The 25,080-nt window shown below is 42.1% G+C and overlaps 2 protein-coding genes across 7 annotated transcripts in view; one reads left to right on the forward strand and one right to left on the reverse strand.

Annotated features, from left to right (window-relative positions):
- Window positions 1-11,186: 11,186 nt before the first annotated feature.
- On the reverse strand, window positions 11,187-14,057 carry LOC116565544 (putative protein FAM172B). Its single transcript, XM_032299245.1, has one exon. The coding sequence runs from the start codon at window positions 12,636-12,638 to the stop codon at window positions 11,439-11,441; it is 1,200 nt and encodes a 399-aa protein (XP_032155136.1). The 5' UTR covers window positions 12,639-14,057; the 3' UTR covers window positions 11,187-11,438.
- Window positions 14,058-16,898: 2,841 nt separating this feature from the next.
- Window positions 16,899-25,080, forward strand: part of SENP7 (SUMO specific peptidase 7) — a 189,669-nt gene continuing 181,487 nt past the window's right edge. For 3 of the 6 annotated variants that reach the window (XM_032299248.1, XM_032299250.1, XM_032299251.1), the window contains exon 1: window positions 16,902-17,885. In XM_032299248.1, coding sequence (XP_032155139.1) covers window positions 17,846-17,885 — 40 coding nt within the window. In that variant the 5' untranslated portion in view covers window positions 16,902-17,845. Of the gene's footprint in view, window positions 17,886-25,080 lie in introns of all 6 variants that reach the window. The other 3 variants (XM_032299249.1, XM_032299247.1, XM_032299254.1) reach the window with 3 other exon arrangements.

The following is a 25,080-nucleotide window of genomic DNA, read 5'->3' on the forward strand; positions in this document are numbered from 1 at the left end:
AATTTTGCAAAGATTGTTGAAGGCCAGGCCTTTTTTGCTTTTTAAAATGAAATGAAAGTCTTAGAACAAAGAGAGTCAGAGGCCAAATAAAAGGACTGTGCTGCAAGGCAGGTCCTCAAATAATGTGTGTCTGTGTGTTTTCTCTTAGTACTCCAGTTTCCTTTCACAACCAAAGATGTGCACATGATGTTAATTGGTATGTGTACGTTGTACCAATCTGAGTTAATTCAGGCACGTGTGTGTGTGCGCTGTGCAATAGGGTGAGGTTTCTGCATTGTGCCCTGAGCTGCTGGATAGACTCTGCCTATTCCTGACCCTGAACTGGTGGAATAAATGGTTTGGAAAATGAATGGAAGAGTTAATACAGATTATTGTAAAATAAAATTTGTAGATTATATGATGGTCATACAAATGTATGACAGTAAACAATGTGGTATGAAAGTGCTCAATGAGCCTGCCATGTTTGTGATTGTTATTGAACTGCATGTGGGAGGAGGTGCTGTTTATGTCAGAGGCATTTCAATCAAAGCAACTCCATCTTGTGTGGGGACTGGGTAAAATAAGGCTGAGACCTACTGGACTCCATTCCCAGGAGATTAGGCATTTTTAGTCACAGGATGAGATAGGAGGTTAGGACAAGATACAGGTCACAAAGACGTTGCTGGTAAAACAGCCTGTAGTAAAGAAGCCAGCCCAAGCCCACCAAAACCAAGATAGTGACCAAAGTGACCTCTGATCATTCTCACTGTTCATTATATGCTAATTATAATGCATTAGGATGCTAAAAGACACTCCCACCAGCACCGTGACTGACAGTCTACAAATGCCATGGCAGTGTCAGAAAGTTACCCTATAGGGTCTAAAAAGGGGAGAAACCCTCAGCTCTGGGAATTGTCCACTCCTTTCCTGGAAAACTCACAAATAATCCACCCCTTGTTTAGCATATAATAAAGAAATAACTATACATATTAGTTGAGCATTCCAAGCTACACTCTGCCTGTACAGTAGCCATTATTTTGTTTCTTTACTTCTGTAATAAATTCACTCTCACTTTATGGATTCGCTTCAATTCTTTCTTGCATGAGATCCAAGAACCCTCTCTTGGGGTCTAGTTTGGGACCCTTTTCCAGTAATCCCTTTCAAAAACTCAACAGTTTTTGCTTTGTAAACATTTGTTTCTTGATTTAACCCAACACCATTATGACCATCATCACTCATTGATTCACGAAAAATTGGATAAATAATTATCTTGTTTTGGCCGGGCGCGGTGGCTCAAGTCTGTAATCCCAGCACTTTGGGAGGCCGAGGCGGGTGGATCACGAGGTCAAGAGATCGAGACCATCCTGGTCAACACGGTGAAACCCCGTCTCTACTAAAACTACAAAAAATTAGCTGGGCATGGTGGTGCGTGCCTGTAATCCCAGCTACTCAGGAGGCTGAGGCAGGAGAATTGCCTGAACCCAGGAGGCGGAGGTTGCGGTGAGCCGAGATCGTGCCATTGCACTCCAGCCTGGGTAACAAGAGCGAAACTCCGTCCCCCCCCCAAAAAAAATAAATAATAATAATAATAATAATTATCTTGTTTTTATTAATCCTTTAAACATGTATGTGTAGCTCTCATTTATTTCATGTTCAATATTAGAGGTGTTATTTTTTGTGTTTATTTAGTTTTGTAATTTTTTGTGACTAGGAATATGCCATAGGAACTTAACCCTTTTTTTTTTTTTTTTTTTTTTTAAGACAGGGTTTCACCATGTTGGTCAGGCTGGTCATGAACTCCCGACCTCAGGTGATCCGCCCGCCTTGGCCTCCAAAGTGCTTGGATTACAGGCATGAACCATCACGCCTGGCCAATTCTTGTTTATATAAATTAGACTATGGTAAATTTGGTTTTATTGTGCATTATTTAGCTTAAAGTCACAGCTTCTGATAACCTATTGCGAAAAGAAAAATAGCTCAGAGCAGTGTGAATTATGTGAGGTCTGCAAAATTTTTAGGCCCACTTTGGTCACACATACCCTCATTCCCATTGCTCCTCAACCCAGCACAGGGTTAATTGTTTAAAGGCATTTGTTCTCATGACTAGCTGCCTCACTCATTATTTTCTTGCTCCTGGAATTTGTGATACAAAGAACAATGTATAGATGATCAATAACTTATTTTATTTTGATGTAAATTCTTGGTTAAAAAAAGTATGAACTGCCTCTTCTCTTTTGCTTTAAAAAGCCACTTGTAACTGCTGTTAATCAGAGTGTATATTTACGACAACTTGAATCTGTGCTCCTGGGTAGCCATCCTTAAGCTTTGAGATTAGATAAACGATATTTAACCATATTTTCTGAATCTCATTATTTAAGGTTAACACTACCTATAAAGTTAAACGAGGACTTACTGTAGATTAATGCTTTGCAAAATTCATTGCTAGGTAATACCTTGGCTGCTTCCTCCTTTCTCTGCCTGAAGGTGGTGTCTTCTATTACCTGATTGCTCCAGGACTTAGGAAATGGTATATTATTATTGGAGAAATACAACTGAAAACAAAATCTTCCCAGCATTTTGGGAGGCCAAGGCAGGAGGATCACTTGAGCCCAGGTGTTCAAGATCAGCCTGGGCAACGTAGTGAGACCCTGTCTCTTAAAAAAAACTTCTCCTGCTGGGTGCGGTGGCTCACATCTGTAATCCTAGCACTTTGGGAGGCTGAGGCGGGTGGATCACCTGAGGTCAGGAGTTCAAGACCAGCCTGACCAATATGGTGAAACCCTGTCTTAAAAGGAAAAAAAAAATTTTTAATTAAAAAAAAAAATCTTCTCCTAGCTCTCAAATCCTCTCCAAAATGGTAGTAGAGATAGAAAACAGTTTTATTATTGAATAAGCATTAAACCACAAAGTGATATACATAATAGGCAACACATTAAGAGATTGCAAAGACACAAGGAATCTCACCATTTATACTGACAAGCAGATGCAACCCATTACATACATGTTTTCAAGATAAAAAACCAAACTAGGCTTTACGTAAGAAAACTTGAAATGATAGTATACTTTGTCTCACATAGTTCATCTTAAGTTTAGCATAGTTATTGGGAGGACCGCCAGTGTTAGCTAATTGGTTTTATCCAAAGGAAGAAGCAGCAAACTCCTCACATCTTTTTGTGAGGATATAGTTTTGAAGATTGGGCCAAGGCACCCTGCCCACCAAAATTCACTTCTTACCGTTTCAGAAGAACTGTGAGAGCTATCTCCCTTGAATATGCATTTTGAAACATGGCTCCCAGGTCCTAAATTGTGAGACTGAGAAGAGGTTTATTTAGCCATTATAAAGATGTAACATACATTTGAAAAGAACAGAGGATTAAATTCTGAAAGAAAAAGGAGAGATCAGAGCTGTCTCTTCCTTTATTTTCACAGGAAAAAAAATAAGCCTTTCACTTTTTTTTTTTTTTTTTTTAAAGATAGAGTCTCACTCTGTGGTCCAGGCTGGGATGCAGTGGTGCAATCTCTGCTTACTGCAACCTTCGCCTCCTGGATTCAAGCAATTGCTGTTCCTCAGCCTCCTGAGTAGCCTGGATTACAGGCCCACACCACCATGCCTGGCTAATTTTTGTATTTTTAGTAGAGATGGAGTTTCGCCACATTGGACAGGCTGGTCTTGAACTCCTGACCTCAAGTGATCTGCTTACCTCGGCCTCCCAAAGTGGTGGGATTACAAGTGTGAGCCACCATACATGGCTAAGGCTTTTACTTTTAATTTGTTTGTGTGCTTATGAGAATAGAAAAATAGCTAAGCGCAGTCTGAGTTCTCTGAGGTATGCAGAATTGATCAGGTCCAGAGTGACATAAGTGTGGGACTTCAGTCACACTCCCCTATGCCTGGGGCAATTTTTTTTTTTTTTTTTTTGAGACAGAATCTCACTCTGTTGTCCAGGCTAGAGTGCAATGGTATGATCTCAGCTCAATGCAACCTCTGCCTCCTGGGTTCAAGCGTTTCTCCTGCCTCAGCTTCCCAAGTAGCTGGGATTACAGGTGTCTGCTACCTTGCCTGGCTAATTTTTGTACTTTTAGTGGAGATGGGGTTTCACCATGTTGGCCAGGCTGGTCTCAAACTCCTGACCTCAGATGATCCACCCACCTGGGCCTCCCAAAGTTCTGGGATTACAGGTGTGAGCCACTGCACCCAGCCTGGGACAATTGTTTAAAAGGCATTTTATGCCTGACTAGCTACCTAAGCCATTAACTTCTTGTTCCTGGAATTTGTGATACAAAGAAAAATGTATAGCCAATCAGTAATTTAAGTTAATTTAATGTAGATACTTGGTAAATAATTTTGGAACTGATTCTTCCTTTCTGCTTTAAAAACCCATTGTCAGCTGGGCAGTGGCTCACGCCTGTAATCCCAGCACTTTGGGTGGCTGAGGCAGACAGGTCAAGAGGTTAGGAGTTCCAGACAGGTCAAGAGGTTAGCCTGGCCAAGATGGTGAAACCCCATCTCCACTAAAAACACACAAAAAATTAGGTGGGCATGGTGGTATGTGCCTGTAGTCCCAGCTACTCGGGTTGCTGAGGCAGAAGAATCACCTGAATCCAGGAGGCAAAGGTTGCAGTGAGCCGAGATCATGCCATTGCACCCCGGCCTGGGTGACAGAGTGAGACTCCATCTTAAAAACAAAACAAACAAACAAACAAACAAAAACAACAAAAAAACCATTGTTACTACTGCTAATCGAAGTGTATATTCAGGAAAACTTGAATGTGAGGTCCTGGGTGGCCATCCTCATTCTTTGAGTTCCAATAAACTCCATATATAATCATATTTTCTAAATCTCTTTATTTAAGGTTGACACATTATTGTAAAACAACAGGAAGACTGGTCTTATGAAATGCACCACTTCCTTTACTACAGGAAGAAAAGATAAATGTTTCAGTTTGCATCTTTGGGTGAATAAAACCGTGGTTTAGCTAACAAACCACTATTTTATTACTTTTCTCAGGGGTGGAACTGTGGGGCTAATGACATCCATCATAACTTGCACCTCATTTGAGGTAGATTCAACTTTCTTACTGTAAGCCAAAAATAAAATTCTAAGCTCCCACCTAACTGATGCACCCTCCCCTTGGCCAAGAGCATTCCAAAATTAATCTGAAAAACTAGTTCAGGCCATGATGAGAAGTGGTTGGGGGCTGGTGTCAGACATGCCTCACAGCTGACCAGCAGTAACAAACACAGAGACCTAAAGACTGATAGAACAGGCCGGGTGTGGTGGCTCACGCCTGTAATACAAGTACTTTGGAGGCCAAGGGGGGTGGATCACCTGAGGTCGGGAGTTCAAGACCAGCCTGACCAACATGGTTGAAACCCCGTCTTTAAAAAAAAAAAAAAAAAAAAAAGACTGATAGAAAAGACTCCAAATTTGATAAGAAACATCTATAATCCATTCTCTCTGAAGCCTGCTACCTGGAGTCCTTATCTGAATGACGAAACCTTGGTCTTTTTTTTTTTTTTTTTTTGGAGACAGAGTCTCGCTCTATCGCCAGGCTGGAGTGCAATGGCATGATCCCTGCTCACTGCATCTTCTGTTTTCCAGTTTCAAGCAATTCTCCTGCCTCAGCCTCCGAGTAGCTGGGACTACAGGCACGCACCGCCATGCCCGGCTAATTTTTTTGGTGTTTTTTAGTAGAGATGAGGTTTCACCATGTTGGTCAGGGTTCTCTCAATCTCTTGACCTCATGATCCGTCCACCTTGGCCTCCCAAAATGCTGGGATTAGAGGTGTGCGCCACCACACCCAGCCAGAAACCTTGGTCTTTACAACCCCTTATCATAACCCAGACATTTCTTTCTATTGATTCCAGGTCTTTAAATAATAACTCTTTAAACCAATTGCCAATCAGAAAATCTTTGAATTTCTAAAATGTGTGATGTGGAAGACAACTACCCCCAAACCCCACGCCCAGTTGTCCCAATGTCAGCTTCTAGCTAACATTGTCAATGTGAGATTTAACATATCTCAGTTTTAAAAGTTAAACAGGTTGCAGACCTACAGCGACAATGGACAATTGTGCTTATTTTATAGAAGGATATATGTCCTGAAAGATTTAGGGGTCAGCAAAGAGTTTCCTGGGAAGCAATTTATAAGGTCAGCCCTCTGGAGAAGCCTGAAGCCTTTTGTCTGTGGACACGTGGTTTGACACAAGGTTGCAAAGTAACAGTTACCTGTTTGTGGGAAAAAGGGTAACAATGTTGCATGACTCAGTTCCCAGGCTCAACTCTCCCCTTGGCATGAGTTTGGGCCTCCTGAGACTTTTATTTTCCTTTACAAGTCATTGTTACCCTTTTTCTCTTTTTTTGAGGTGGAGTCTCACTCTGTTGCCCAGGATAGAGTGCAGTGGTATGATCTCAGCTTACTGCAACCTCTGTCTCCTGGGTTCAAGCGATTTCCAGCTACTTTTTGTATTTTTAGTAAAGAAGGGATGTCACCACGTTGGCCAGGAGGGTCTCTAATTCCTGATCACAAGTGATCTGCCTGCCTTGGCCTCCCAAAGTGTTAGGATTACAGGCATGAGCCACCATGCCCAGCCCATTCTTATTCTAACAGTGGTCATGAAATGTGGTCCTCGGACCAGCAGCATCAGCAGTAAAGACAGTAAAGCGTCCCAGTAAAGACAGTGGGCCTTAACAAGCACACTGCTTTCCCTTTTTTTTGGCACACTAACATATGGAAGCTGGAAGCTTGTATAGGGTTGGGAGTAGGGGAAGTCTGCAGTTGTAAGGAGGTACCTGGGACCAGGCACAGAAACTCCCTCTCCCCTTTTTAGCACATGCATGATGGAAGGAGATAAGCAATGGGGAGTAGCCCAAGCTAAGAGCCCACCTGCATGATTAGGAAGTGGGGTGGGGGTTGCCAGAGACTCTGCTCTATGCAGATGGCACACATGGTTCTAATTGGTTTTCATGCCCTACGTAGATAAGATACCCCCTCCCTGCTAGCTCATTTATAAAAACCGTCACATTTTACTGCAGCACGCTTACATTTTACCGCAACATAGCAACCCATTTGGGATCCTCTCTGTGACAGAGAGCTGTTCTTTTCCTTTCACCTGTTAAACTTCTGCTCTAACCTCATCCTTTGTGTGTCTGTGTCCTTGATTTTCATGGCTATGAGACAAAGAACCTCAGGTGATGTCCCAGACAATGCAGCTGCTTCAATACCATATTCTTCTTTTTTTGTTGAGCTATATTTAGTCTAGTATTGGAAAGTGACACACCAATTTTGGTGTGCCTTGTTTAAGCACAACAATTAATTGATCAATGATCTCCAACTATTTTCCACAAGAAAGCAAAAAATCATCACATGGTGATGTCAGAGGTCTTAGGATTTCCTTAGGTTCTCTGTGAGGGCTCTGCCCCTACAGTAGGCTTCTGCCTGGACACTCATGTTTTGAGACAGGGCCTCACTTTGTTGCCCAAGCTGGAGTGCAGTGGCATGATCATGGTTCACTGTGGCCTCAAACTCCCAGGTTCAGGCAATCTTCCCATCTCGCCTCCTCAGTGGCTGGGACTACAGGTGTGTGCTACCATGCCTGGTTAATTTTTGTATTGTTTGTAGAGATGGGTTTTTGCCATGTTGACCAGGCTGGTCTTGAACTCCTAGGCTCAAGTGATCCACCTACCTTGGCTTCCCAAAGTACTAGGATTACAGGTGTGAGCCACCATGCCTAGCCACCCAGGCATTTTCATATATTCTCTGAAATCCAGGCAGAGGTTGCCAAGCCTCAACTCTTGCACTCTGTGCACCTACAGGCTTAACATCATGTAGAAGCCACCAACACTTATGGCCTGCACCCTCTGGAGCTGTGGCCTGAGCTTTACCTGGGCCCCTTTGAGTCCTGGCTAGAGCTTGAGTAGGTGGGATGTGGGAAGCAGTGTCCGAGGCTGCACAGGGATCTCACCCCATTCTTTCTTCCTATGCCTCTGTGCCTGTAATGGGACGGGCTGCCTCAAATGCCTCTGAAATGTCCTCAAGGACTTTCCCCCACTGTCTTGCATATTAGCACTTAGTTCCCTTTAGGTTATGCAAATATCTCTAGCAAATGGTTACTCCACAGCTCACCGGAATTCCTCTCCTGAAAAAGCCTTTTCTTTCTCTACCACATGGGCAGGTTAACGATTTTCCAAACATTTACGCTCTGCTTCCTGCTTAAATATAAATTCTAAATTTGAGTTATTTCTTTGCTCCCACTTTTGAATGTAGGCTGTTAGGAGTAGCCAGGCCACATCGGTTTTTTTTTTTTGAGACGGAGTTTCACTCTTGTTACCCCGGCTGGAGTGCAATGGCGCGATCTCGGCTCACCGCAACCTCCGCCTCCTGGGTTCAGGCAATTCTCCTGCCTCAGCCTCCTGAGTAGCTGGGATTACAGGCACGCGCCACCATGCCCAGCTGATTTTTTGTATTTTTAGTAGAGATGGGGTTTCACCATGTTGACCAGGATGGTCTCGATTTCTTGACCTCGTGATCCACCCGCCTCGGCCTCCCAAAGTGTTGGGATTACAGGCGTGAGCCACCGTGCCCGGCCTTTTTTTTTTTTTTTTTTTTGTCAACATGGAGTCTTGCTCTTGTTGCCCAAGCTGGAGTGTAATGGGGTGATCTTGGCTCACTGCAACCTCCGTCTCCCGGGTTCAAGCGATTCTCCTGCCTCAGCCTCCTGTGTAGCTGGGATTACAGGTGCCTGCCACCACACCCAGCTAACTTTTTGTATTTTTGGTATAGACGGGGTTTCACTGTGTTGGTCAGGCTGGTCTGGAACTCCTGACCTCAGGCAACCCACCCACCTCAACTCCCAAAGTGCTGGGATTATAGGCATGAGCCACCGCTCCCTGCTGCCAGGCCACATCTTGAATGCTTTGCTGTGTAGAAATTTTTTCTGCCAGATACCTAAATCATCACTCTCACATTCAAACTTCCACAGAACCTAGGGCAGTAGCACAAAGCATCCAAGTTCTTTGCTAAGGCATAACATGTGTGAACTTTGCTCCAGTCCGTAAGTTCCACATTTCCATCTAAGACCTCGTCAACCTGGTTTTCACTGTCCATATCACTATCAGCATTTAACCACTCTCTATGAAATGACAAGATTTCCCTCATTTTCTTGTCTTCTTCTGTGCCCTCCAAAGTGTTTCAACCTTTGCCCATTACCCAATTCCAAAGCTGTTTCCACATTTTCAGGTATCTTTATAGCAACACCTTTCCCCTTGGTACCGATTTTCTGTGTTAGGGTGTTCTTGCATTGCTATAAATACCTGAGACTGGGTAATTTATAAAGAAATGGGGGCTGGGTGTGGTGGCTCATGCCTGTAATCCAAGCACTTTGGAGGCCAAGGTGGGCGGATCACCTGAGGTTGGGAGTTCAAGACCAGCGTGACCAACATGGTGAAACCCTGTCTTTAAAAAAAAAAAAGGAAAGGGGTTTAATTGGTTCATGGTTCATGGTTTTGCAGGCTATACAGGCAACTTGGAACTGGTATCTGCTTGGTTTCTGGGAAGGCCTCAGGGAGTTTTACTCATGGCAGAAGGTGAGGGGAGCAGGAATCTCACATGGCAGAGCAGGAACAAGAGAGAGAGGGTGGGGGATGTGTCACACAGTTTCAAATGACCCGATCTCACCAGAACTCACTACTGTGAAGACAGCACCAAGCCATGAGGGATCTACCCCCATGACCCAAACACTACTGGGCCTCACATCCAGCATTGCGGATTACAATTCAACATGAGATGTGGGGGGGGGACAAATACCCAAATCCAAATTATATCAATAAATGTCATAAATAATTTGTTTCCGAACACATGATTCCTTCTCAATCTTTTAGCTGTAGCTGAGCTAGCCTTCTTGTGCCTGAATGCCTTTGCATCGGCTGTTCATTTGCCTGTGCCTTTGTTCTCATAGACAACTACTATTGCTCTTCAAACTAAGCAACGTTTTCTTAGGGAAATATTCCCTGAACCCCAAGGCTGGTTAGCTCTCATGCTAGATATTCCATGGCACCCTTTTTTTTTCTGTTTTTGAGACAGAGTTTCTTTCTTGTCGCCCAGGCTGGAGTGGAGTGGCACGATCTCGGTCACTGCAACCTCAGCCTCCCGGATTCAAGTGATTCTTCTGCCTCAGGCTCCAAGTAGCTGAGATTACAAGTGCTAGCTACCATGCTTTGCTAATTTTTGTATTTTTAGTAGAGATGGGGTTTCACCATGTTGGCCAGGCTGGTCTTGAACTCCTGACCTCAAGTGATCTACCCACCTCAGCCTCACATAGTGCTAGGATTATAGGTGTGAGCCACTGCGCCCGGCTTCCTTTACTTTTTAACACTCTTCACATTTGTAATTTCTCGGCCATTGTAAACTCTGTAAAGAGGAAGGCAATGTTGGTGCTGTTTCTACTGTGTCCCAAACACCGAGTCTTGACTGGCACATAGTAAACACTCCGATATTAGTTGAAGATATGAGTGAATACACACACAAGACCAAGAAATTAAATTTTTTTCTTCTGACCTGGTGAACAGGAAGTACAACACATTTTAACAAAAAACATATACAAAGAATGTAGTTTGTTCATGATGTTTAATTTTTACGTTCACTTGTAATTTTATTATGGTATAGAAATCAAAGATTGACAATATTTTTTATCAATTGCCATTTTGTTGTCATTATATTAAACCATAATTTGTTAAAAGAAAGATCTTCACACTTAACAAATACTGCAAAACATTAATGATGGCACTACATTCCCACTTCATCAATAGGCTACAAAAGAGAATATGTTCACTTTTCAAAAAAACAACAAAATGGCCAGGTGCAGCAGCTCACACCAGTAATCCCAGCACTTTGGGAGGCTGAGGCGGGTGGATCATCTGAGGTCAGGCATTCTAGACCAGCCTGGCCAACATGGTGAAACCCCCTCTCTACTAAAAATACCAAAATTACCGGACGTGGTAGTGTGCGCCTGTAATCCCAGCTACTTGGGAAGGTGAGGCAGGAGAATTGTTTAAACCCAGGAGGCAGAGGTTGCAGTAAGCTGAGATTGTGCCACTGCATTCCAACGTGGGTGATAGAGTGAGACCCCTCCTCAAAAAAAAAAAAAAGAAAAAGAAAATAAAGCAACAAACCTGGCCATGTGCAGTGGCTAAAGCCTATAATCCCCACACTTTGGGAGGCTGAAGTGGGAGGTTCACTTGAGGCCAGATTTCCAGACCACCCTGGGCAGCAAAGTCAGACCCTGCCTCATAAAAACAGAGGTAACAAAAAGTAACAAATCAAACCTCAAGCCAGGACATCATATTGTGTGTGAGTTGAAAGTGTTTTTTTTTTTTTATTTCCAGAATCTGTATTAGCAAAGTTGCAGGAGAACCAACAACAACAACAACAAAAAACAAACGTAGATGGCAAAAGTAGTTTAAGCACTTTGCTTTCTTTTTGTGGAACTTCTAGTCGCTATTGGCATTCGAGAGAAATTAATGGTTGTTTTGGCTTTTAAAGCTTTCTTAAAGTACTTAAAAATTGACTGAAGGCTAGAGGAAGGGGCTAAGCTGTACTTTTCTGTACCAGCAGAAACCATAGGAAATTCCCTTTTGAAAACAGCAGCTGCAGGTTTATCCAAAGGCTTAGGACTTGTCACCCATTCACGGCAGTGGTGCTTTATCCATGCTAGTAGCTGTACATCACTTCCCAGCTGGTGTCCTACATGATGTTCAGAGTCAATAAGCGCAACAGCATATACTTTGCTCATCACTTCCCACCGTCTACGAACAAGCAAGTCCATAAAAACCAAGCCTCCATAACCATGTACAATGAAGGCAATATCCTTGCCTTCAGTCTTCGAAATGAAGTAATCCCATATGTAAGCCATGTGTTCTTCGGGGGTGTTGCTGCATCTTTTTGGAATACATTCGGGAGGATGCTGGAGAGAGAAAAAGCTCCCACCTTGAACCATTTTTAGAGAAGAAGACTCAATATTTTGTGTTAAAAGGCCGTTCCACTCTTTTTCCATCTTTAGTTCCACAAAATTATCATTGGGGTTTAGTACAATTACATCATAATGTGCCTGCAATGCCATTTGAATACATGGTATTTGACTTCCATGTTGGAGACCATGATGTATTATTGCCTGCTGACTCCACTGACCAGCTCGAAAGACCCCGTGGCCTTGAAGAAGGACAAGAAGAGCAGAATGGTGATTTGTTAATGCTTTCTCACTCATGAAAAAAAAGCTTCTTGGTTCTTCCTTATCAGCCTCAGGTGGGATATAAACTTTTTCTAATTTGCACACTTTCTCCAAAAGCTCATAAACATATTGTTCAAGCAAATGGCCGAGGGCCTGGTAGCGCTGGCTATTTTCCTCAAGGCCATTTTCATAATAGTTAAAGACAAAAGGCCTTTGAGTCTCGGTGTGTCTGAATTCAGCTTTTTCATTGAAGTCATATTTAAGTTCTCCTAGTAAGTCAGATTGTTCAATAAATTTTTGGAAGCTCAGCTCCTTTGTCATTGGTAACCACTGAAAGTTAAAAGAGTAATAGTTTATCAGTGCTAGAAAAAGTAAAGTGAAAATTTCAGCCTGCCAAATTCTTCCAATGGCACATGATGCTAAATCAAGCATGTCAGAAAGACATTGACCTTCAAACTATGGTAAAGATATTAATTTGAGATAATTGTGAGTGATACAGAGTAGTGAGAGAAAGAATATATGAAGGGACAAAGGAGAGACTGTATGTAAATATGGATTTTTTGAACACACAACCTGCACCAACCAGCCCAGGAAGCCAACCCCTCATTTACAATAAACAACACAGGAAGTCAGTCTGGTATAAGTAAGACTGGCAGGAAACTAACCAGTAACTTCTATAACAATTGGCTCCAAATGGCAAGAACTTCATTAATAACTGCCAGCTTTCCTAATTTTGTCCCTATTTCCAACTTGGGATCAACCAGAGAGAGCCAAATATGTACCCCTAAACAATCACACAAGAGGTCCCCATTTCTAGTTAGCTCACCCACAGCTTCCCCATGACAACCTGTGATCAGGGCAGATGTGAAGTTTTCTCTTGTTTTCCCCACTAGAAAGCTCTCCCACTCTTCTGCCTGCCTTGAGTCTCTGCCCAAACACAAGCGGTAGAGGTGCACTCCCTTGCTACAGCAGGTTCAGAATAAACAGGCTTTTCTCATTTGGTTGGCATTCATTTATTTCTACAGAAGATATTTAATAACTTTTGCTGTTAATTGAATGGCAGAAGATAGAAGTGGGAGTGAAATGTGAATCAGCCTATGGAGATTATGATGGATTCAGTGAATACTAGAAGATAACGGTTATTCTGATGTATGAGAAGGAAAAAAAAGTAGGCTGGATGAGAAGTTAACTCAGAAATATAGTTGCTGTAAGTAGAGCTTAAAGGGGAAAACAGGCTTTGAAAGGTTAAGTGGCTTGCCCTAAAACTAAAAAACTATTAAAGGAATGATTGGGTATGAGGCTGACTCTCAAATGCAAATTCTTAACAAATATGTTAACACTCTCCCTTCTTAATTTCTTAACAGTGACACTGGCAACCTACAACGCACTTTCAATAAGTAGCACTCAAAATGATTTCCAGTGCAACTTGAGTTGCCATTAGGCCTAAGGCAAAATTAAAATGCTTTCTTGGATGTCTTAAATCTTTCTAATTTTTAAATTAAATTTTTCCCCCCTTCAATAAGCTGGTCCAGGATTTCTTAACTCCTTTCTCACTTTGTGAATCTTCTTCTCTGACCCCTCTAACCCAACAGCTACTTTATGAAGGTTTTTGGTTGTCCAAAGCACCTATCCATACTGCTCTCTGTTCCTTCCTTTTCTATTAAAAATGCCTCCAGTTTTTGCTGATCTCAGGTGTTATTTTTGAGAAACAGGGTCTGAGTCTCTCACCCAGGATGGGGTGTGATGGTGTGATCACAGCTCACTGTAGCCTCGACCTTCTGATCTCAAGGAATCCTCCTACCTCAGCCTCCCAAGTAGCTAGGACTACAGGCTGATGCCACCATGCCTGGCTAATTTAAAAAAAAACAAAAATTGTTTTTTAGAGACTGGATCTAACTATGTTGACTAGGCTGGTCTGGAACTCCTGGGCTCAAGTGATCCTCCTGCCTTTGCCTTCCAAAGTGCTGGGATTACAGGTGTGAGTCACCATGCCCGGACTCTCTCTCAGATGTTATTATGTAATTAATTTACTTTTTCTAAAGTGTAAATAACTGACAGACTTACATCCTTTAAATAAAAAAGCCTTGAAAATGGATGCAATGCATGGCAAAAATCTGTGCTTCAAAAATCTAACAACGTTTTACAATTGAGGTCATGGTGAAACAATGTTAATGGCATGTCACAACCCTGTTCAAAATTTTCAGTGGTGATGTTTGTTGACTTCTTGTTTCCCGACTGGCATGTAAAAATCCTGGAAGTTGCTACTCAGTCCTAACAACAAGTAAAAAGCTAGACAAACCAAAAATCAACAGCTTTTCTTCATAAGATCCATAAAAGAAGTAAAGTTACCAGGCATACTACCGCTGCCAAAATTGGAAGGATCGAATGCAGGTGAATGTAGAGAATCACAACTTACCAGAGCAGAAACTAGCTGCTCACACCTCCAATGGAAGCGGTACCAGGGTAGGTAAACCTGAAGGCTCAGTGGACAAGTCAGAGGGACTTAGCCATCCCCTCTTTCCCACTCTCCAATTTTTTTATAGGCTCCTAGAGCTCTCACAGGTCCTCAGGGTGACTATTTGTGCTTCTAGCAGTGGGTGGGGAAAAGGAACCATTTTGAAATACGTCAGCTTTTTGTTCTTCTTAACAAGGTCTGCCCTAAGGAGAAACTATTTAATCAGAGGCTAACCTGCTGGGGTTTTATCAGAGCCTAACTGACTTCAGGGAAGGGAAATACCCAGCTTCAGCCCACTCTAGCTATCCTGCTCAACCTAAAGGGGGTTGGGGTGAATTGAGACCTGTGAAGTTCACAGTCCAGATGCACAGGCTTACTAAAGTTCTCAATGGTCTCCCTTCTCACTCAGAATAAAAATTAAGTTCTTACTGCGGCCTACAAGGTCTCACATGGTCGTTGGCTCTCCAAAGTCATTTGCTTCCACTCTCTCACTGGTTTGCTCATCCAGTTATGTGATCTGGGTCTTAGCTCTTTCTCAGGTGTCATTTCCTACCAAGCTCTTGCTTCCTTCACCGTAGTCACACCTGATCTACTTTGCCATCAATCTGTGGAGCAAGCTCCTGTTTTAAGGGTATTCACTTATGCCGTGGCCACAACCTAGAATATTCTTCCCCTTTATAGATATCGACAAGGCTTTTAAAGTTTCTGCCCACTCTTTATCTCATCAGAGTGATTCTCTGTGAGCAGTCTATCTGCAAGAGCAACTCTCTCCCTTTCTTTCTTCTTTTTTTAAGCACTTATTACCAACTGACATGTATTTGCTTATTGTCTACTTCTCTCCATTAGAATGTTAAGTTCCATGACAGCAGGAACAGGGACTTGGTTTTGTTCACTACTGTATCTCTAGTTCTTGGAATATTGTCTGGTGCACAGTAGGCACTTAAATATTGTTAGAATTTTACAATTTTTTGCCAAAGAAAGCACACTTTAAAAGTTCTCTAGCGGGCTGGGCGCGGTGGCTCACGCCTGTAATCTCAGCACTGTGGGAGGCCGAGGGGGGTGGATCACGAGGTCAAGAGATCGAGACCATCCTGGTCAACATGGTGAAACCCCGACTCTATTAAAAATACAAAAAATTAGCTGGGCATGGTGGCGCGTGCCTGTAATCCCAGCGACTCAGGAGGCTGGGGCAGGAGAATTGCCTGAACCCAGGAGGTGGAGGTTGCGGTGAGCCGAGATCGCGCCATTGCTCTCCAGCCGGGGTAACAAGAGCGAAACTCGGTCTCAAAAAAAAAAAAAAAAAAAAAAAGTTCTCTAGCAAAATATTAACACATAAGATGAACACAAAGCTTTGAAAAATTATAGAGGCTTCTTCTATACTTCTAAATTTAATTAATGTCAAAGGTTTATGAATTATTCTTAGAGAGTATCCCACACATCAATTTATCTATATACGCTGTCTTTTGCAAATCAAGATAAACCATCTCTCTCAAGCAAATTCAACATAATTCAAAAATAAAGAGGGAGAGACTCGAATTATTATTATGCTTAATTTTCCAAAGAATGGATTAGAATAAGATAGTGTAGGGGAGGAAAAATAAATTTTTCCTTAATCCTCATTAGTTCTTAGTTGGGATGAACCTTTGTAACAAGAGAAAAACAAAGAAGCTTATTAATGCACGGAGTGCACATCACCTAAGAGAAACCTAAATGAAAAGTAACTCACTTGTGGTCTCCCTGCCTCAGCTTCTTGAGTAGAAGAGACTACAGGCATGCGCCACCAAGCTTGGCTAGTTTTAAAAATTTTTTGTAGAAAGGAGGTCTCACTATATTGCCCAACCTGGTATCAAAACCCTGGGTTAAATTCTTTAGTTAAAAAAATTGATTTGTGAGAAAACAGAAAATTCAATTATTTTTCAGTAAGCAATGTTTTTGTTAAACAGAAATTAACCAAATAAACCAACAAAATGAAATCCTTACTGAACTTGAATCCCAGCAAGCCATAAAGTATTTCTGCCTTGCAGTCATTCCTGCCATGTAAAACACTTCCCCAAGCTCAATACCCCATAACACCTGCGGCCTTACCTCTACCTGGACACTGACCACATTATAATTAAGGCTTGACTGCTCTAGTGGACAAGTGAGTTGGACTGATTCCTTTACTGACTCTGTTAGGATGGGAGATGGGGGTTGGAGGGATAGGAGTTAGGGGTATAAAAGGGCTGGCTTGGGAATCAAACCCTATTTCTAGATTACTTTCGGTCTTGGAACATGCCAGAAACATTTTCCCTGCTTATTGCACTGTGCTGAATTTTGTTAAACCTGTGATTAAATCGTCATTAAATCTTACATGTTGATTTAAAAATTATTCAGATATGTACCATTATGGCCAAACAGGCTAATAGCACCGGGCGTGGAGTTCATTGAGGACTAGCTTAGTCCCTTTAAGTATCGTGACAAATGTTAATTGAACAAATTCCAGTTTATAGACGCCCACTTTGTCATCTCAGCATTTCAGTTATTGAAAAATTAAGTTCCACCTTTTAATGAACTTTAAAAATGAGTTTGAATTTTAAAAAGAAATCCTGTTTTTCCTCGTCAGCTGACTTATTTCCGCTCCAAATGCTAAACGAATAGCTAGGCTATTATTAGGTGACTTTGCCATCTTAACATCTTTTTGTTTCTGAGTTAGAGGAATCACCTTGGCGGCAAATGTGTAAGAGAGGCTGTGAGGAACGCAATACTGCAAACGCTAACGTTTTGTTTTCATAGTTATTTGGCCACCTCGCGAGATCCAGCGAACCGGTAGGAGTTCCTGTTTTCCCCTTTTAATTTTTGTCAATCTAATCTTTCAAGTCAACAAAGCTAAAATCGCGCACCCAGGGGGTTCACTTCCCCAGAGGGGCTCAGATCATGAAATAAACGCCACTAAAAAAAACGCTGGACGAAGCGACCCACAGAGAAAAGTCCCAGGAAGTGACTTCCGGTTGAAGGTGGGAGGAGCGGCTGATTTCCGGTCAAGGCGCCGGCGACAGCTCTAGCGCAGGCGCGTTTCGCAGTTTGCAGGCTTTTTTTTTTTTTTTTTTTTTTTTTTCCCTTCCCTTTCCCCTCCCCCTCCCTACTCCAAGCCGGAGGGGTCTTGAGGTGACAGCGCCTGCAACTGAGATTTCAGCAGCAGGAAAAGATGGAGAAGAGGAAGCTCGGGCGACGGCCATCTTCATCCGGTGAGAAAGGGTCGGAGGAGGCTTGAGCATATTGTCTCCTACCCCCGCGAACGGGAGCCGCAGGCGGCAGCTGGGGTTGCGGCCCCGAGCCGCGAGGGCGGGGGCGGGGGCGGGGAGAGGAGGGGGCGAGCACAATGGAAGGCTCCCGGGTCGCCCCCGCCCCTCGAGTCGAAGACCCGGTCCGAGCTGTCATCGAAGCCTCGGCCGCTCTTCACCTCAAAGCCCCTTTCGTTTTTTCCCTCCTCCGGCGAACCCCCTCGAGTCTCGTCGGCCCGCGGATCTTCCCGGTTGGCTTGCCACTCTCTGCCACGCCTTCCTCGTAATTCCACCGATGTTCCAGTTTCCTTTCGGCTTCTCAGCGCCTGACCCCACTTTCTTGTCTTCCTTTGATTCTCGACTTTGCGTCCCTTCCCCGCTCCCTCCTCTTCCCCTCGGCCTCTAGCTGCTGCTGGGGAGGACAGGTGGGGCTTGCGAGCGAGACCCCTTTTCTTTGATGCAGTGCCCCGCCGGGTCTGGTTCTGCGCAGCAGGCCCGCCTCATAGCCTTCTTCTTTTCCAGCCTCCTCTGCGTCTTCCAGAAGTGATTGGAAAGTCGAACAAAGGATTCCAAGCCGGGCTTTCGTTGTGTTTTTATTTTCGGCATATTTTCGTTTTGGAAATTACCTTGTTATTTTGTTTTAAATGGTTATCTTCAGCTTTGTGTACAGCGTCTTGGAAACAAGAAAGTCGAGTTATAAAGACGTGAAGTAGAGCTCCTCCCAGTCGAGAAGTTTTTGTCAAACACTTCATCCATTAAGGGGTCCTCAAGTCCTTGTGTTAAGTCCTGTGGATGGGAGGGGGAGACGGTGAGGACTCTCCTACTTACAGTCCAGTACGCAAGCTAACACCCAATGAATCAATTATTTCATTTCATTTTTCTGTTTCTTATGGTGCCGTTGATTTCTGCAGAGACACTGTTAACAATTCCAGTTTCATTTAGGAGTGCCCTGTGGCAGTGCGTCTCAAACTTCTTTCAACCTTAATTGCCAAGGAGAGTGATTATGGATCGCTGGGGACACTGAAGCAGTTAAAAACCTGAAATCCCTTTTCATAGGCAGTCAAATGCTATCGATGTTTTTGGTGTGTATTCTGGAGATAATAGTTTTTTCCTTTGAAGGCACATGTATATATGTATATTTATACATATATGTATGTATATGCCTCCAGCTGATGAGTGTTTAATAATCTCCATCCTCCACCAAACCTCTAAGCAAAATGGACACGTTAGGAAAATGCAGGATGCTTAGCTGGTGCATTTCCATGCTTCCTAACAGAGAACTTCAGGTAAAATCATATCTTCGTTTAAGATGCACAACTTTTTTAAAATAAATGCATTTCATCTACGTTTAATACATTTTTGGGGAGGAAAGGCAAGATGTTTGCCTCGTACTTCAAGTCACATCCCCTTGACCTGATTACACTTAGATTTATTTATTTAGCACAGTAACTTGATGTCAGTAGTCCTGAGAAGTGAATTTTGGTAATAAAGCTTTTAATCCTTAAAAGACATTGACATTTATGTTAGTTATATCTCTGTTTATTTCTTGTTTTCTTTTTCTCATGATCTCTCTTTTGGAGCTGCCCTTTCTGAAAAGGCAGGTATAATAAAATCCATTCTCAGTTCTAATGTTACCTAGCTGTTCTCCAGTATGCCTCTGGTTTTAAGATGTGCACAAATTAATTTTTAAGTACGCTTCTGCTTTTCTTTTTTTTTTGTTATTGTTGCTTTTTTATTTTATACTTTAGATTTTAGGTCTTCACAGCCTCTTATGCTTTCCTTAATAGTGTATGTTTAACATCCAGATATAAATTCTCAGAAATATAACATGATCAGTTGGTTGATTCTGTGTAATGGTTGTATGCATGCAGTTGCCATTTCGTTGTAAGTTGTTGCCAACTGGAACCCAAATGAAGTGACTTTTTTTTTTTTTCATTTTATTTTGAGACCGAGTCTTGCTCTGTTACCCAGGCTGGAACACAGTGGCGTGATCTCTACTCACTGCAACCCCCTACTTCCAGGTTTAAACGATTCTCCTGCGTCAGCCTCCCAAGTAGCTGGGATTACAGGCGTCCATCACCACACTTGATTAATTTTTGTATTTTTAGTAGAGACGGGGTTTCACCATGTTGGCCAGGCTGGTCTCGGACTCTTGACCGTGGGTGATACACCTGCCTTGGCCTCCTAAAGTGCTGGAATTACAGGCTTGAGTGACTGCACCTGGCCATGAAGTGACATTTATAGTCATCAAAGTTTCCCAAGTACACAGAAGAGTTTGATTAATAAAATAGGAAGAAGAGGTAGAAGGAAGGTGGGTAGCAGCAGAGAGAAGATAAAATACAAAATTGGAAGTTTTTTCTGTGAGACTACATTAGTCTGCCCTAAACCTTCTCCTAAACGAGGAAGAACTGTAAAATGTTCACAGTGTATTATTGCTCACAACTTTTTCAATTCCAAGTAGCAGAAACCTAATTCCAGCTGGTTTAAACTAAATACATGTATTTGTAACTCACATAACTGATAACTATAATATACCAAAAGCAGTATATTATGGTCATACATTTTAAAAAATGACTGGCATCAGAGACAGGTTAACTGAAGTTGAATGAAATAATAAAGTGTGTGGGAGCAAGGGAGAATGACTGTTAAAAGCGATTAACAACAAAAATATGACAGAACTATATTAAAACCATAAACTGCAATTTTCAAATGAATTTTTGATGAAAACCGGAAACTTCAAGTAAATTTGAAAGCGTTTGCAGCTGATTGCTTCAGGCAACATTCTTGGAGATCTGTGTCACTCTCATTTGCAGTTAAGGATACATATGTTCTTTAAGTACTTAGGCACCAGGCATTGTGCTAAGAACTTTACAAACGTCAATATTTACAAAAGCCTTGTAATTGTTTTTCATTTGCAGATGAGAAAACTGGGATTTAGGGGCAGGATAAAGATTAGTAATAGCTAGTAAGAAACAGTGTGAGAATTCAAAATGTGGTCTCTAATTACATAATCTATAGTTTTAACTTCATTTACTGCTACAGGACATTAATTGGACTTATTTAAAAAAGGTTCCATGGACAAATAAATGTGATAATTATGGTTAGAAAATTTTCTTCACTGCAAGAATTTTTCAGAGCCTTTGATGTGCTGCTATACATTGTAAGTCTCCAAGAGAATGAGCATGCAGCATTTATCAAATGTGCTTCATTTTGAAACTCTCCTCCTTCCCCAGTTTCTTTCTTTCTTTCTTTTTAAAAATTTTAATTAATTTATTTTTTGTTTTTACTTTTTTTTTGTGTGTGTGTGTTTCCTTCCCCAGTTTCATCTTGAGGGACTAGTGTCCCTGATGGTATACCTTTCTTAAATGTTGCAGTAGGTCCAGGTGATGTCTCCTTTGCCTTGGAAGTGTAATGAACGATAATTGAGGCTCAAGATGAGAACTTACAATTGGTTATGATAAAGCTACATTATTTGCAGAGATCTTAGTTGAAGTCATTGGAATGAATGGAAATGCCCACAGAAATACTATAGAGTGAGGAAGGTCTTTTTTTTTCTATTTTCTTTTATTATTTAAAACTTTTTAAAAGCTACCGCGAATCAAAGAGTGAGGATGGTCTTAAATTACATACAATTAATTTCATTTTCATTTTTTTTTTGAGATGGAGTTTTGCTTTTGTTGTGCAAACTGGAGTGCAATGGTGCCATCTCAGCTCACTGCAACCCCCGCCTTCCGAGTTCAGGTGATTCTTCTGCCTCAGACTCCCGGGTGGCTGGGATTACAGGTGCATGCCACCATGCCTGGCTAATTTTTTTGTATTTTTAGTAGAAATGGGGTTTTACCACGTTAGCCAGGCCGGTCTCGAACTCCTGACCTCAGGTAATCCGCCTGCCTCGGCCTCTGGAAGTGCTGGGGTTACAGGTGTGAGCCGTTGTGCCCGGCCACAACTAATTTCAAAGTCGGGAGGAAGAGATACAGTGAGCAGTTAGGTAGATTAGGAATGTGACAGGATTGGGAAGAAAGAGAGGAGAGTTAAAAAAAAAAAAAAGACTTTTCAGAGAGCTAAAGTAGCATGAGGGTGCTGGATTTGGCAATTAGGAGACCACTTTTACTGGTAGTGAGAATGGTTAGTAGGGTAGTAGACAGAAGCCAAATTTCAACAGGCCGGAGGAATGAGTGGTGGTGAGGAAATGAGGGCAGCAAAAGTAAGCTGATAAAATGAGATGGGAAGGAAAGATTGCTAGAACAAGCTTGAGTAGGAAATTAGGTAGAAAGGCTTGTTTGTTTTAAGAATGTGAGAGACTTAAATCAGGTTGGTAGGGAGCAGGAAAGGGGCCGGTGGAGAAGGAAAGATTGCGTGTATATCAGGTAGGAGATAATGGAGTGAGGTCCCAGTAGAAATGGGAGAGAGGGGATAGCATCAAAGAACAGTTTGGTGAGACATAGGGAAAGGAGAGAAGATGGATAAAGATACCGGTAAATCTTGAGAAGCTGAGGCAGTTATGGCTTCTAAATGAAATAGTAAGGTAATCTTTTGAGAAAGGGGCTTTTTATTGGTACTGGAAAGGTAAGTCAATTAGGGATGACTACATATTAAGTACTCTTGCAGTCTTAGTTAAAACAAGTGTGAGTTTTGTAGTAGTTGGAGCTGTTACTACTATGTGACTTAGTAGTGCCACGCAGTACAGGAGAAAGAGTTTGGGGGAAAAAAATGAGTTTAGTTTTACTTAGAGTTAAAGGGTGTGGCAAGACGTAAGGGCAAAGAATGGCTTTAGTGGGAGTGCGGAAGTCAAGGGGTCAAAGGACAGTGTATTTATAGAATGAAAGTTTTGCATTTGAGAACTTGAGTGATGGAACGGTTTTCCTTAAAGCCATTCTTGAATGCATATTGCTGAGATGGAGATATGTAGAAGTTCGTTCCATTAAATGAAGATGAGTCCATTGCTTTTTGAGTAAGTTGATTAATGGATGTTTTAGTGCTTTAGAAAGATGGTAAATTTTGATGACAGAGAGGTAAACTGTGAACCAAGAATCAGAGTAGTCTAGACATGTTGGAGAGTATCTTGGGTCAGTAGATGGCCATCATAAACATGAGCAAGGGAATATATCCACCAATTTTTTTTTTTTTTTTTTTGAGACAGAGTCTTGCTCTGTCACCAGGCTGGAGTGCAGCGGCACAATCTCGGCTCATTGCAGTCTCTTCTTCCCCGGTTCAAGCGATTCTCCTGCCTTGGCCTCCCGAGTAGCTGGGACTACAGGTGCATGCCACGACACCCAGTTAATTTTTGTATTTTTAGTAGAGATGGGGTTTCACCATGTTGGTCAGGATGGTCTCGATCTCTTGACCTTGTGATCCCCCTGCCTCGGCCTCCCAGAGTGCTGGGTTTACAGCTGTGAGCTCAGTGATGGGAATGTATCCAATTTATGGTAATTTTAAAAGAGGAATTACTGCAGTAAAGTCAGAATATGGTGAGGAAGGAGATTTTTTTTTTCTCCTCTCCCCACAGGAAACAATGGAGATTGTTAACCTCTACTTCTATTTTACAAGTGGGAGAGTTTTAACAAAGTAGTATAATACGTTACTAAAAAGCTGACATTCAGTTAACCTAACATGGAGGAGAAGTTCAAGGAAAATATTTAAAATTTAAGGAAGCTGTGTTGACTTTGGAAAAGAATTCAGTGGACTAAGGAAGAGATGGAGAAGATGTAGATGAGAGGGTAGAATCGAATTATATGAGGTGAGATAATATAGCAAGGTGATAGGCTATAGAGATTGACATCTTGGTGGTGATTGCTAGGCCTGATGATGGAAGGCAGAGGATTAAAAAGTAAATTATGGGGGCATGTTAACACAGAGAATGCGTTATGAATGAGACTGAGTAGCTCCAAAGATCCAGACTAGAATTCTGGTGTAATGCCTTCCTGATGAATAACTTTCATATGGGTTTTCATTAACTTGTGAGTCTGACTGATGTGGGCTGTTTCATCCTAGTTTATGTGTGCTTGTATTGGTAACTCACCCTTGGGTTGTGCCTGGCTTCCCTCATTTCTGCTTATCTAAACCTTATTTATTCTTCAAAGCCCACTTTTTTTTTTTTTTTTTTTGCAATGGGGTCTTGCTCTATGGCTCAGGCTGGAGTGCAGTGGGACGATCATAGCTCGCTGCATCCTTGAACTCCTGGGCTCAAGCTATCCTCCCACCTCAGCCTCCCGAGTTGCCGGGACTATGGGCGTGCACTACTGTGCCTGGCTATTTGTATTTATTTATTTATTTTATTATTTATTTACTTATTTTTTGGCCATTTGCTAGATGAACTATAGCAGAAGACTGGCTTTTTTTTTTTTTTTTTTTTTTTAAATATAGTTTTTGTAGAGATGGGTCTTACTGTGTTACCCAGGCTGGTCTTGAACTCTTCGCCTCAAGTGATCCTCCCACCTCAGCCTCTCATAGTGCTGAGATTATAAGCATGAGCCACCATGCCCAGCCCAAGCCCAGTTCAGTTGTGCCTTTCCAAGAACCATTTCCTTAATTAACTCAAATTTACACCTGTTTCTTCACTTTTATTGGTATTTGTGCCTCTTATATGATGTTTATCAGATTCCATCATAGATTCCAGCTGTCTGAATTGTTTAATGTCTGCTGCTATGCTATTAACACTGTGACAAGGACTGTCATTAATTTTTTTTTAACCTTTGCTTTAGATATAGTTTATTAAGTTATAAGCTTACATCATTTAATTTTTTTTTTCAGAACGGGCTTATGGAACATCATTTAATTTTTAAAAATATATATTTTATTGCATTTTAGGTTTTGGGGTACATGTGAAGAACGTGCAAGATTGTTGCATAGGTACATACCTGGCAGTGTGGTTTGCTGCCTTCCTCCCCATCACCTATATCTGGCATTTCTCCCCATGTTATGCCTCCCCAATTCCCCACCCCCTGCTGTCCCTTCCCTATTTCCCCCCTACAGAACCCAGTGTGTGATGCCCTGTGTCCATGTGTTCCCATTGTTCAACACTTGCCTGTGAGTGAGAACATGCGGTGTTTGATTTTCTGTTCTTGTGTCAGTTTGCTGAGAATGATGGTTTCCACGTTCATCCAGGTGCATACAAGGGACATGAACTCATCATTTTTTATGGCTGCATAGTATTCCATGG

Source organism: Sapajus apella, unplaced genomic scaffold, assembly GCF_009761245.1.
Source record: "Sapajus apella isolate SASKATOON/1434 unplaced genomic scaffold, GSC_monkey_1.0 scaffold40, whole genome shotgun sequence".
Classification (NCBI taxonomy): domain Eukaryota; kingdom Metazoa; phylum Chordata; class Mammalia; order Primates; family Cebidae; genus Sapajus; species Sapajus apella.

What these genes read in the sequence shown, in the direction of transcription:
- LOC116565544 (XM_032299245.1), bottom strand. Translation starts at nt 12,638, where the DNA reads ATGCTTGATTTAGCATCATGTGCCATTGGAAGAATTTGGCAGGCTGAA.